General features: G+C 37.3%; 1 protein-coding gene across 2 annotated transcripts in view; it reads left to right on the top strand.

The window, feature by feature from the left end:
* Window positions 1-14779, top strand: part of NAV2 (neuron navigator 2) — a 364005-nt gene that overhangs the window by 303274 nt on the left and 45952 nt on the right. For both annotated transcript variants that reach the window (XM_032794565.1, XM_032794560.1), the window contains 8 exons: window positions 950-1417; window positions 2155-2220; window positions 3778-3822; window positions 6231-6391; window positions 10526-10714; window positions 12534-12586; window positions 14169-14192; window positions 14316-14390. In XM_032794565.1, coding sequence (XP_032650456.1) covers window positions 950-1417; window positions 2155-2220; window positions 3778-3822; window positions 6231-6391; window positions 10526-10714; window positions 12534-12586; window positions 14169-14192; window positions 14316-14390 — 1081 coding nt within the window. The remainder of the gene's footprint in view (window positions 1-949; window positions 1418-2154; window positions 2221-3777; window positions 3823-6230; window positions 6392-10525; window positions 10715-12533; window positions 12587-14168; window positions 14193-14315; window positions 14391-14779) is intronic.

Below are 14779 nucleotides of genomic sequence, written 5' to 3'. Positions count from 1 at the left end.
AAGCATATGTCCAATTTTCAAAAATGATGTAAGTGCTTAGAAGTCTAAGTGCCATTGACTTGCAATGAGACTTAGGTTCCAAAGTGCTTACGGACCTTTGAAAATGGCTATCTTGAATAACTTAGGTGTTTTTGAAACTTTCTCCCAGTAGCTCTTATGAAGGTAATAGAGGCTATTTGCATGATTTAAACAGGGCCGTGTTTTTTAGCAGAAAATCATCAGACTTTCCCTGCTAGTTGTCATTGACTTTTGTAGGGGATTTCTTCAGATACTTGCTTTTGTATGGGCCACTTAGTGATTAGTACAAAAGTCAAAATCTTTTCCTCAGAGATCTGTGTTATCTTTCAAAATATGATTTGAGTGATCTGTATTTATAGATCGGAACAACAGCCAGTCTAATATTCCATGCTTTAAAGTCATCAGTTCAGTATTATCACAGGCAAAATCCATTTCCCTCAGGAAACAGAAGATAAAATGGCTAATAATTTTTAGTTCTGTGAAAGTTATATCTGAAGGTTCATAGAAGGAAAAGTTAAGATGTGGCCGAAATTGATTAGCATAATAATTTTCTCCGGGTTTTATTAATGGCAAGGAAGGGAAAAGGAAGTCCATCAATTCATGGTTGTCGATACGAATCTAAGAAAGACAATTTATAGGCAGGACATTTCTTTAAGGCAGAGCCTATCGTTCTCTTTTTTTTTTCGATTTAGCTAGCAACAAAAAAATATTTTTCTGAAGCACCAGTTTTCAGTCTATTATCATAGTTATCTTGTATCATTTCCTATAGATGTAACATCTGAGGGTCTCAATATAATATGTAATTTTCCAATGATAGTTTTTCCAGGTGTCTAAGGACAAATAATATATGTATAAAATATCTTTTGTACTTAATAATTTTGCATTCCATTTCATGAAGTTTTTGTTACATTCTCTGAACTTTTTTCCACAGACTTTTTGGTGGAAAACCAAATAAACAAGTTCCCATCACAACAGCTGACAATATGAAAAATTCAGTGGTGATCTCCAATCCTCATGCTACCTTGAGCCAGCCGGGTAACCTTGATTCTCCTTCTGGCAGCGGAATACTGAGCAGTGGGGGCAGCAGTCCTCTTTACAGTAAAAACACAGATATGAACCAGTCTCCGTTAGCCTCTAGTCCCAGTTCGGCCCATTCAGCTCCCTCCAACAGTTTAACTTGGGGTACCAACGCAAGTAGCTCTTCCGCTGTTAGCAAGGATGGCATTGGATATCAGTCTGTCAGCAGTCTTCACACCAGCTGTGAATCCATTGATATCTCTCTCAGCAGCGGAGGTGGGCTGAGCCATAACTCGTCCAGTGGCTTGATCGCAGCTTCTAAAGATGATTCTTTAACTCCCTTTGTCAGAACCAACAGTGTTAAGACAACTTTGTCTGAAAGGTGAGTAGGTTTAAATTTAGACTCCATTAATATGTACTGTATGTTAAAAATCAGTGATGTGACAACTGTAACTAACATTCCATGATTGCAATTCAGATTGCTATTCCTACAAGGTAAATATTGAAGGATACTACCACAACATACAAAAATGGCCATTTCAAGCAAGAAATTCAGTTCTGAATTACATTAAGCATGGAGATGGGTTCAGAAGAGTCTTTCATTTGCAATTGCCACTGCTGTGGAACATTTTAAATTACTCAGTGCTACCTCCTATTTGAATTTCATATATCTTCTTATCTTTCTGTATCAGCTGATCTAGTAGTGGTCCACAATACACTCCACCAGCATTTTAATCTTGTTTTGAGAAGCCAAGTATTTCTGGTTAAAATAAATGAGTTTGTTTTAATAATATTTCGCACAGTTAGGATGTGGACACAGTACTTGGATACTGTAGTGATTAGTCTGGTATATGAACCGAAGTAGAACAGAAAATTTCTTTCAGAGCAAACAATAAGAGTGCACTGTCTGTAGAAGGCAGTGTAGTTTGAAACCTTGGAATTTAGCCTTACCTTATTATATGACTTTGTTACTAAAACTTTGTTGCATCTTTGTAACAGAAAACTACTAAAAAAAAAAATGGTCTAACAGTTTTTTGTCTTAACGCCTTCCCTTTTCTCTCCTTTTTCACGCTAATATTCCTTCTCTTGTTTTCTGTCTCATTGGACTTGTTCTTCTAGCCCTCTCTCTTCCCCTGGTGCTAGTCCCAAATTCTGCAGAAATACTTTACCCAGAAGACAGGACAGGTAATGCTGTCTCAATGCAGTAGAATGCACAAAGGCTCTGGGTTTTGCTGCCCACATTTATAAAGCAAAATGTCTTGTGAGAGACAGGCTCAGTTGAGACCTCTGCTGTGTTTGTTGTCCAGATGTAAATTGTGACACACAGACATGCCAGTGAGAGTCCACTTAATTCAATCTGGGGGTGGCATACGGCAGAGTTGACAGATGTAGTTTGTGGGTTTTTAGTTGTTGGTTTTTTTGGTTGGTTTGGTTTGTTTCTTTGCCAAAGGCAATTTGAAAATCCTGCAATTTGTATCTACCATGATGAACTCTCACTAGCATTTCAGCATTCCTATGGCATGCTGCTTTTTTCACTGCGTTTCAGGCTTTTCACCTTTGTCATGAAGTTCAAGTGTTGCTCAGTACACTCAGTGTTGTAAGTCCTTTACTCCAGTTTGGGTTGTAGGTGTCTTTCAGGCTTTTGTGTGTGTCCATTCTTGTAACAATGAATGCAGGAAGATGGGAGATAGTGAACATGAAGCTAATGGCTCTAGCTTGCTTTTGCACTCAGCTATGATATTGCTACTTCTACTTCTAGGAATTGACAGTGATATTAGCTAGAGGGCTTGACGGTAAATTGTTTTATTTAAACGTGATATAGTTATTTCAGTTAAAAACAAACCCTCCTCACAAAATAAAAAGCCAGTTGTCCATTTGTCTATTATGTGAAAACACAACTCTAAATATTTGATTTTTGCAAATGCTAATAGATTGATATCACACTGAAGATGGAATTTAAGTTGAAGTACAGAAACACTGAAAACTCTGGGCCAATTTGAAAAAGCCGCCACTATATTTACTTTGCAACTAAGGTGGTGTCTACACTACAGCTTATGCTGACATAACTTATGTCGCTCACGGATACATATAAACCACACCCTTGAGCAGAGTAAATTACGCCAGCATAAGAGCTTCTTCCACTGACATAGCTTCTGCCGCTTGCAGAGGTAGGTTTTTTATGCCCTCTCCCGTCAGCATAGAATGTTTGCACCACACGGGCTGCAGTGGTGCAGCTGTATCACTACTGCCGGGCCACTGCAGTGCTGTTCGTATTGCGCCACTGCAGTGCTGTTCGTATTGACGTGGCCTAAGTGATAGTAAATGATTGCACTTGCTCTGTGATAAAGGCAGAAGGAAATGGTATGAGGGCATCTTTTGACTTTGAGATACTATCAGTATTCACAAGTAGGTGGCTGCACGCCTGTTTAAATGTATATTTTGAAGCATGTTCTTTTATTTTTTTAAAGAGCCATTTTTGTTCAGTATGAAAAGGGGAAATAGCAAGGCCACTATTGTGAGCAGATGAAATTCATTAGCATGATACCAAATGCATGTATAACACAATCCACACATGCCTAGGAGGCTTTTTTTGTTGTTGTTGTTGCATGTTTACTTAGATAGGGTGCATCACTTTTTCCTCTGAAAATGTGATGCAGATGTTTATACTTCTCTCCTCGTCCTGATTTTTAATCCTCCCCTTTTGTTCTTCTCTGAAGTTCTTTTCTTTTAACTTTTCTACAGCGACCCACATCTTGATAGGAACACTTTGCCTAAGAAGGGATTCAGGTATTGGTGTTTCCACATAGTATAACAGCTTTTGTTGTGGTTTTGGAGCTTTGCTTTGTGTTTCTGTTGTGGCTGTTCGTGGTAGTCTCTGCTTTTGCAGGGGTTGGCAGCAATCTTTCTTTCTTTCTTTCTTTCTTTCTGAAGTCCTCAAAGAAGGCCCTTTTCCAACATGTTTCTTTTCTTCATCCAGTGGCTTCACTGCTTGAGCAGGAACTGTGGCTTTTGCTGGCTGAATGCTGAAAAGCATCTCATAAACCATCATTGGGCTTGATTTGAAAGCAATAATTTGCAGCTAAACTAGGTGTATTCATTTTCACAATGCAGTTCCTGGAACCCTGAAAATTTATTTAAGAAAAAATTGATGTACAACATCTTAATGAACTTCTTAGGATGAAATTGGAAAAAAAGAATTAAATTGTGTTTGCTTCAGAATACACTTTTAATGGATCTCTAGAGAGACAATCTGTGGCCTGATAGAAAAAAAATACAACCTGACTAACATTTGGTAAATGTCTGTTCCTGAAACACCATTGATATGTAGGGGGTATTGAAATCTAGAAAAAAAAAACTGAGAAACATTTTTCTTTCCTTAGTAAACGGAAGCAATTTTAGTGACATTACTAACTTTAAAGCTACAAATTAAATGCTTTAAGTCGATGTTACAGAATTCTCAGAAAATATCTAGCCAGTTTAAAACATTTAAACTTTAGACTTGCTTTATGCTGCTTTTAGGATCACTGAACTGATGGCTTCAAATTGCAGCTGCATTTTATTCTGCACTGTAAACACATTGTTCTTTGTGTCAGCTTTATCACACTGAGCTGGGTGCTAAAAGCATTTTGTAGAATGAAATTTGTGCGTAAAATGTTTCTGTGGCTGTCAAATGTGCATCTAGTTAATAAATGCTATCTTTTAAGATTGAAACATTTGAGGGTTGAAGAGGTAGGTATTAATTTTGTATTATTTTTATTTTAAATAGGTGTTAAAATTGACTATTAAAGGCCCCAGTCCTACAAAGATGTATGCATGTGCATAACTTTAAAGATGCGAGTAGTCCTAAATCAGTGACTATAGCTGTAGGATTGAGGCCTACGGCATAAGAAAAGAATGTATTTGTAAAAAACTCTCTTGGCCAAGTTGTTACAATGTTCATTGTTGTTCTTAACTGGGGCGAACAATATTTTACTGCATTTAATACAATCTGATCACTTCTATGCCTAAATTAGATGTTAAATAGAACTCCAGATTAATATGGGTTATGTTGACTAATTGTTTTGTAATTTGAAGCCAAACCTCTTTATAAAGATATTAATTCCCCATAAATATTTACTTTCTAAGACTGGATGACATATCTTAGCAGAGATACAGAAACCCATAAGTAAAATTCCATTGAGCTTAATTGGGTGCTATTTTTAAGATAAAAGGGCCAATAACATTAGGGCTATTTTTGGATAAAAGTTATACTCTTTGAGTAAAAACAAATATAGCTATTATTTACAAGCAATTAGACCATGTAGGTTTGGTCATTCTGGCTTTTAAAAAAACATTAAAAGTATCTTGTCAGTTGCTATCTGTACCTCTTTGGCGCATTTTATGACTATTTATATATAAGCAAATACTTCTCTTACAGTGTTTCAAACTGACATCTGCATCATTTCACATCTCTCATTATTTATTTATTTATTTATTTATTTATTTATTATTAGTTGTATAGCACTTACAGTGGACTAGTTACTTCTAACACAGGTATAAGAACAGGGGAAAAACCTGCCCTGATTAATATCATTGAGAGTTTTGTTATTGACTTCAGTGTAGCCAGGATTAAACCCAGGTCCTTGCCCTGAAGAGAAGGTTAAACACAGTCTCCTTCATAATGATGTAATACTAAGAATTTTGAACAAATGTGGTATATTTCCAGGGGCCTATGTATTAATGTCTCTCTAATATGAATCATTGCAATACACCTTGTTTAAAGGCCTACCTTTTAATGGCTCCATTGATCTGAATAGTATGCCAAAGAGCCATGCTAAGGTACTGCAAAGATGAATTGAGATGTTCAAATATTGATTAAATTGTGGTATAAACTAAAAGAAGAAAAGAAATTCCAAAGTAAGGTGCTGATCCTGCAAACACTGACTTATGTGCTTGACTGTAAGCATACATATGTTTGCCAAATCAGATCTTAAGGCTCCTTCCCTTGTACTTACCCATTGCAGAATCCATAGTAAAAATATGCACTTTTTGTACTCCAGTGGAATGAGCTGGGATTGGGACAAGAGCCTTAATTCAGAATTATATACCTTTTATATCACTTAGTCCTTAAATTTTATCTGAAAATTGTTTTCCCAAGTAATATTTCTTTCAAGTACATTTTAAGATAAGTTTTGAAATAATTTCTGGTTTTGTAGGTATACCCCTTCATCCCAACTTCGGAGTCAAGAGGATGCAAAAGAATGGCTACGGTCACATTCGGCAGGAGGCCTTCAGGACACTGCTGTCAATTCTCCATTTTCATCTGGTTCCAGTATAACATCACCGTCTGGAACTAGATTTAATTTCTCCCAGCTTGGTGAGTAATTAAGTGTTATGATAATCAGCGTAACATAATGTGACAGGGTGTACCTGGCCTTTGCAGCTCCCTGCAGGAGGCCCCACAGTCCTACTTCACCCTGCCTCAGGAAAAGAGCAGTGAAGCTGTCTAGAGAAGCCTCACAGAAGCAGCAAGTCAGAGCCCAGTAGACTCACATGAAAAGAGCTGTAGGGCCTTAGCCGATCAGTTCCTGGCTGGGACCAGAGGGGCATGGAAGGATGCTCCGCTCTGGCCAAAGCAGCTCAAGGGAAACCAGTGTGTGGTTCTTGCTACATTTGCTTAAACTGGGAAAGAGAGGACCTGAAAACTTTAACCCAGAGGTATGGGGTGAAGATAAGGAGCTAGGTGTGAAGAGGCCCAGGGAAATAGCGCAGCATTGCAGTAACAGGTACATGGCTGCTGATTATAGGTTCCTGGGTCGGAAACCGGAATAGTGGGCCAGTCTGGGTTTCCCCACTGACCACCACTAAAGTTGTGTAAACCCCGAGGTGACAAACCCCAGGTAAAAGGCTGAATTTAAAGGGCCCAGAGCTGGTGCTGCCGAGAACCGAAGAGGGCAGCTAGACAGGTTTTGTTGGACTTTCTGCTACCCTGGAAGGGTTTCATTTTGACTGTGAGCCAGCTGAAGGGCTGAGTCACTGAAGCAGGAGGAGCAGGTGCTTAAGAGCTGAGTGCCCCCAGTTACACATGTTATCTATTTTGAAAGTAGTGAATTGAACAATGTACCTTTCTTCTCACAGGTCCAAATGCTCTGCCTAGCTCTGGGTACAGCATGCTACCATCTAGCTTCAATTCAGGAGGTATTTATCTTGAAAGTGCTAAGATAGGCCTTTGGGTGCTGACCAGACAGCACTGTTCTGTGGTGTGATCAAAAGTGGTACATCTGAATTGACCTTAATCAAAATGGTGCTGTGCGTATAATCAAATGCCCTACATAAGCTATTCATGGGCCTAAACGACTACTAAATTTGGAAGCACCTAAACTTTCCTACATGCTTAGATCTACTTCATCTTTAGACTCCAACCATATTAACAAAACATGATCATGTAAGCATTTGAGTACCTTTTATCATTGTATATAGACTTTCAGTCAGCTTATAATGAAACCAGACAAAGCTTTATCCATCACAATCACAGACAAGCCATTGGAATTTTAAGTTGGAAAGTTTACCATTCCTTCATTTGGTAACTTGGATTAAAATAAACACATTTTTAAATGGATGAAATGTTAAAGTTGGTTAGAAGAAGCTATAAAATTCCATGAGCTTTAATTAAATGTACTAGCATATGAAACAAAGTAATTTAAAGTTCCCATAGTCTTGAAATTCTATCCAGTAATAGACTTGCTTTCATCTTAAAAGCAATTGCACAGTATATCCCTGTTCATTTAGGGCCCAGTTTAGATACATAAATCAGTACTTAGGCACTCAAGTTGGAACAGAGGGGTTTCAAAATATTTTATATAAGAGACAAATATATTATTTATAAAATTGTGTTCTTTAAAGAGATATATACAATATATGAGAGTTTTTATCATCAACCAAGTATCGGGGGGTAGCCGTGTTAGTCTGTATCCACAAAAACAATATCCACAAAAGCTTATGCCTAAATAAATCTGTTAGTCTTTAAGGTGCCACCAGACTCCTTATTGTTTTTATCATCAGCGTTGCTCAGCTACTGGTTTTTGTAGGCATTGACTGTTGCTTGAACTTTTACCTGACACTATTTAAAACCATTTATTTTTCTGTGTAAGTATCCATTTATTGTGTGAGTTAAGCTTTCTGTGTGCTGTGTGGACAGTTGTTTGTAGAAATCCTGTTACCACAAACACATCTGTCTTCTGCATCGATTTAAAATATTTCTTAGTTACCTTTGCAATTTATTTTGATATGAAAAATATAAATCCTACGAGGTGACTTATATATACTTAATGTACTCTAGACAAAGGTTGTATCTCAGATCAACTGTACTTAAGTTTTTAGTTTGTGTTAATTTTTAAAAATCTATACGCTAGAAAGATAGAGCAATAATATGAAAAAGTTAAACCTATGCACATGAGCTATCTGCATCCTAGTATTTATGGAACAGTTTGTGTACTATGTGATTTGTAGAAACTTGTGTGGTCACTTATTTCCTGTGCAATTCTGAGCTGAAGCAAAAATGTCCTAGCAACAATTTGAATGCACTGAAGCAAGCAAGCTATAAGCCAGTCCAAAATAGTTTTAGTCAAATCAACATCTAAAATGAAATTCCAGATAAATAGAGAGGGGAGGTAACTTCCTAAAGTGTTAGCAGCAAACAAGCTGCATCAGGAGCATGGAATTATATCACTAGTCCAGCCAAACCGTATGACAGTCCTTGCAGGCTCAGAAAGTAAAATGTTGGGGCTTTTAGCTACTTTAGAATTTACATGAAGATCAACGATCTGACCATATTTCATAAGTAATAAAGCTACCAGAAATGAAGTTCATTAAGATGTTGTAAATCATTTTTTTTCTTAAATAAATCTTCAAGGTTCCAGGAACTGCATTGTGAAAATGAATACACCTAGTTTAGTGCACTAGCCATAAAAGCTGCAAATTATTGTTTTCAGAGCAAGCCCAGTGATGGTTTATGAGATGCTTTTCAGCAATTCAGCCAGCAAAGTGATAGTTAACTTTATCCTCAATAGAAGAGAAAGGTGATTGATTTGGGTTTTATCCTTCGAGATATTTTGGGCTCAAGAGGTGCCTTGCAATGGAAGTAAACTTCCACTGACTTCAGTAGCAAGTGCTGGCATGCAGGGTCAAACCCTTTTGGACACAGGTGTAATTGTATCTATTTTCAAAGAAAAAAGAGCTCTTGTAAAAGAAATAGGAATCATATCTGTGATGGCAAATGAGCCCAAGATACCAAAAGAACATAATGCTAGATACGAAATTATGAAATCAGTAGACTAGGAAGAGGTAGGACTCAGCAGTCAAACCTTCAACTTGACTCCTAACCAACTGTTTCTCAGTCAGAGAAACAAGAGAATAGTAACAAACTTAATGGACCATCAGACTGCTGGATGGCAAGTTTGGCTGATGTTATCAATTTTCTCTACAAAATGATTGAATAATAAACAGGCATAATTTAGCGCATGCACACACAAAATCCAGAAAAAAAGGTGGTCCTGGAAGTAGAATTTACATATTCCAAACAACATTGGTCCTCATGGGGTATTTGAGGCAGGGGTAATATTGTATAAAACACTTGATCTGTGTGTTCTGTATGCATGTGTGTATGTGTGTCACTCAGTTATAACTTACTGAGATCCCTTTCTGGAAAACAACAATTGAGAAGTGCAGTATTATTATAAAACTAAAGTTCTTTGAATTTGTAGCTACTCTTATATCCATATGAAAATGTCAGTCTTTCTTAGAGCTTTGCAGCAAATACTTCACAAATTATGCTGTTTATGCAAAAGATCGGGGTTCTCAAACTTCATTGCACCACGACCCCCTTCTGACGACAAAAATTATTTCACAACCCCAGGAGCGGGGACCAAAGCCTGAGGCCGCCTGAGCCCCACTGTCCTGGGTCAGGGGGCCCAAGCCCCACCGCTTCAGCCCCAGGCAGAGGATCTGCAATCTGAGTCCTGCCACCCAAGGTTGAAGCCCTAGGGCTTTGGCTTCAGCCCTGGGCAGTAGGGTTCAGGCTTCAGCCCTGGGGCCCAGCAAATCTGAGCCAGCCCTGGTGACCCCATTCAAAGGGGGTCATGACCCACAGTTTGAGAACCACTGCAAATGATCATTTAAATTAGTTTGGGCTCTTTACTCCAGTTGGAGAGAGAACTATTCCAAATGAGTTTAGAATTAATTAATTCCTTCTCTATGAGGGGATATTGACATGACTGAGCTTCCAGTGTAAACATAAAGACTCAAAGACTGTGCTGAAGCTGACCTTTTTATTTTTAACTTAGTTTATATAGCTCTTGTATGAATCCACTGCATTGTAGGAAGGAAATTAAGCCAAGAAGAAATGTAGGCAGAAATTTATATATGATTATAAGGAAACAAATCTTTTTTTGGTAGCTGCACAAGAAATAGATATGTGAATTTCCTGTTCTTCTATATATTCCTTACTTTTTAGCAAGCCCTACTACTGCGGTCCAGATGAGCTTGTCAAATCCAACCATGCTACGGACGCACAGCCTTTCCAATGCAGATGGTCCTTATGATCCCTACAGTGACACACGCTTTCGGAATAGCTCAGTGTCACTAGATGAGAAGAGTAGAACTATGAGCCGCTCTGGGTCGTTCCGTGATGGCTTTGAAGAAGGTAAATCAAGCATGTGAAGGCACTGCTAATGGACTAGAAACCATTTACACTGAAATCAATGGAAAAAGCCCCATTGATTTAAACAGGAATAGAATCAGGCCCATAATCCTACCAACTGAATGTTAAGTGTCAAGTTATTTTGTTCTACCTGTTTTGAAAATGGAAGAGAAAGGGAATGTAAGGCAGTATCCAAAGTCCATTGCCATTAATGGAAAGACTTCCATTGATTTCACTGAGTTTTGGATCAGGCTTATAAAATGGAAGAGAAAGACAAGCAGATAGTAAAGACTTTCCTGATTTCTGTAGACTTGGGTATATTGTCCGGCTTATGTGTAAGACTGAAATTTAACTAAAGAGATTGATGGAGGCAAAAGAATAGCATATTTTAATAGAATAATTGCAAACAAGATTTTTTTCTTCTGGGTGCATTTTGAGATTCAGCTTAAACAGTTAAATAAAAGGCTAATATGATTTTCTTTTTTCTCCCCTTTCCATAAACCTACCTTTCAGTGTCAATTAGTTAGTATGTTTACTTTATTTCATATTAACATTCAGAATGATGATACAGAAGATTTGACAAGTATGCAATAAGAAGTGTCAAATTTTTAGGAATATTAGAGAAAATGTATGCATACAGATTGAACCATGCAAAATATTCTACCATAACAAAATTAATATTGGACCAAAAGTGGTGGAACTTAATATACAGGTTGAAAGAAAAAAGCTTACTATTAGTATTGCAGTTTCTTGAAAGGCAAGCATGTTAATCTTTTTAAGAGGTTACAATTAAATTCTAAGCATTCTTTATGGTTAAATTTCATTTTTCAGGATCCATTATGTTGCTGCTGTGGGGATATGGTAGCTTGGAGTTTATGTTCACGCAGAGGTCCATTGATATCAGCCCGCTATCATCCCTGCATCCCCAGAGGCCTTCCCTCTTGAAGCAAACAGCCTCTGAAAACCTTTGCAAAATAAATTATTTCCTGGGCTGGTTGCCCTTTATGCCTACAGGCTTTGCTGTGGGAGAGTACAACATCACTAGGTCACTGAGGTGGCGAACACAATTCCTAATGGTGAAATTCTGGCTCCACTGAAGTCAATGGGAGGTTTTTTTTCAGTGGGGTCAGGATTTCACTCTTAAGGGTTGATAAAGACTGGTAGGTTTTACTTAGGATCAAATTCTACTCTGGATTTATACTGGGGTTACTCCACTGACTTTGGTTCCTTATTCCACAGTACAACCATGTAACCAAGTTGAATTTGTTACATGGGGTTCCAAAGGGCCTAACTGAGCTTTCTGTGAGGTCTTTAGTCTGAAGATTGAAATACAGCCAGTGCACATATGTTCTAAGTCAGCATGTTAAAATGTATTATCTCTGTAGGTGCTGAATAACTGCTGCATGTTTGAAATTGAATTCTTTTTTTAGCAGGGCCATCCTGGGGTCAAATTCTCTCCTCAGATACAGGTGATAATCTCCCACTGGCTTCAAGTCACTCAGTGTGAAGACCTAATGGATTGAATGTTGTTGTTTTTATATGAAAAATGATTTGAGTTATAGAAGTCAAATTATTTTTTCCTGTGTGAAGGCATTTTATGTAACTCTTGCCCTTGTAGCAATTTCAACTTACATCTTGATACTTCTGCAAAGATTTCTTACAATAAAAAGTTTATGATGGATGATGCAATTTTGTTTACATTCTTACGAACATTTGCTCTCAGTGGGTGTAAAATCTGCAGTGAATGCTTTGTATATGATTCCTCTATGTGTTACTATATTCCAAACAAATATGCAATTCGTTTATTTTGTCTTTCCTTTAGTGCATGGATCCTCTCTCTCTTTGGTGTCCAGTACATCATCTATTTATTCAACGGTGAGTGTCGTGAAATGTAAACCTTCAGTAGGAGTCTGGTGAGAAACATAATATTAAATACTATTTTGCAGTTGTACAACTTCTTTAGTAAAACACATTAATTGATTGGACCAACTGTGCTAATTGCTTTTGCCATGTAAAGAGGTTGGCTCTTTGCACGTGAACATAAATAATGTATGCTGCCTATGTAAGGTTTTTTTTTATGTTCCCAAAAAGGTTTTGATGGATATTTATCACAATACTCATGTTAGATCCTAATGACGCAGAAGCAGGAGTTAGTCTCTTGAATCAGCGATCCACAATCGTTCTAAGGAGGTCTTGATACAAAGGACCATAATGGATAGTCCTGGTCTTTTGTGCCAACACCACCCACATTGATTCAATAGATAAAGCCATTTCAGTCTGATAGTTTGGTGATCTGCTAATTAAGAATTATCCAAATAGGTCTTAATGCAATGGATTTAATGATTGCAAAGGAGACATTACTTCTCATTTTGGCAAGAATTTTTGTATTAAAAGTCTTGATTGCATAGTGTCTTAATAATCTGATTTTGAAAGAAGATCTAGTGGTATTTTGGGACAAATAATATAATTATAGTGTTTTTTTAAAAGTGTATTATATTTTCTTCTAATACTTTAATAAAAGCATCTTACTTCAGAATATGTAACATTAAAGGTTACTAAAGGAAAATATATCTGAAAATCTGAACTGACACTTTGGTCTTTTAAAAACAATGAACAACAATGGAATCCGGGCATTGTGTTAACAGAGGATGACCGTACAAATTGGTATGAAAGTATGATACAACCACACAGCTACCATGCATCCATATTTGAAACAAACCTATACTTAATAACATTATCTTTAAGGGCATGGACCTGCAATTTTTATTCAGGCAAGTAGTTCTTTTCAAGTCAGCGATACTAGGTGCATGAAAGAGTTGGAGGATCAGGCCCTAAAACAGAAAACCTGTTACTTTTGGTTAAAAAAAAAAAATCACCTTAGACTGTAATCCAATTAAATTCACAAATGACTAGATTGTAGAGCCCCTACTCAAATTGGTGAATGTTTATTCATATAATTAATCCCATTGAAAGCAAGTACACTATAGAAGTTAATGCTCACGATGTGAATAAGCCCTCCACCTTTCCTTCCAAAAGTAATTATGGTCACAATGAATGGTGCATGTAAATGTAAGATGTATTTAAAGTACGTTATTCTAAACACTGAATATAATAGGCTTTGGGGGGAATTAGGATATTAAAAGTTTTAGAGTATCAGGATTACTTCTAGTAAATTTAATTTCAAACTAAACAGAGCCAAACATGTTCAGAAATACAGAACTATGATTATTGACTTAGATTGATAAAATGTCAAAGTTTTTAATGGTGAACATGGCAGTACTCCAGTGGAATTACTCATGTGAATAAAGTTGCCTGCAAACACCTATGTATGCTGAATCAATAAGTAATAAATAAGGACTCCTATTTTGAGTTTTACTTGTAAAAAAAAATTTGACCTATGCTAGTAATGAACTATTGTAAGTTCCTCATATGTTTTTCCTGATGTTTTTGGTTGCAGCCTGAAGAAAAATGCCAGTCAGAGGTAAGGAGCAATATTGGTTTTGTAAAGATAAACTTTCAATCTAGATACTTTGCATGAGTGTCTTATGCCTCTAATTCTGTAGATTATGGTACAATAAACTGATCTTTTAAATACAATATTTAGATTCGCAAACTACGAAGGGAGTTGGATGCATCCCAGGAGAAGGTGTCAGCTCTAACAACTCAGTTGACTGCCAATGTGAGTACAGTTCAGAAAAATGGAGGGTGATAGATAAATTATGTAGTGCAGAAATCACCACCCCAGTTTTCTTGGCAAACCTAACCCCCCCCCCCCATTTACATTAATTCTTATGGGGAAATTGGATTCGCTTAACATTGTTTTGCTTAAAGTCACATTTTTACATAAGAACGGCCGTACCGGGTCAGACCAAAGGTCCATCTAGCCCAGTATCTGTCTGCCGACAGTGGCCAATGCCAGGTGTCCCAGAGAGAGTGAAGCTAACAGGCAATGATCAAGTGATCTCTCTCCTGCCATCCATCTCCATCCTCTGATGAACAGAGGCTAGGAACACTATTCTTTACCCTTCCTGGCTAATAGCCATTTATGGACTTAGCCACCATGAATTT

Source organism: Chelonoidis abingdonii, chromosome 4 (genome assembly GCF_003597395.2).
Source record: "Chelonoidis abingdonii isolate Lonesome George chromosome 4, CheloAbing_2.0, whole genome shotgun sequence".
Lineage (NCBI taxonomy): Eukaryota > Metazoa > Chordata > Testudines > Testudinidae > Chelonoidis > Chelonoidis abingdonii.
Note: the sequence above shows the minus strand (reverse complement) of the source record. Positions and strands in the feature narration are given on the sequence as shown.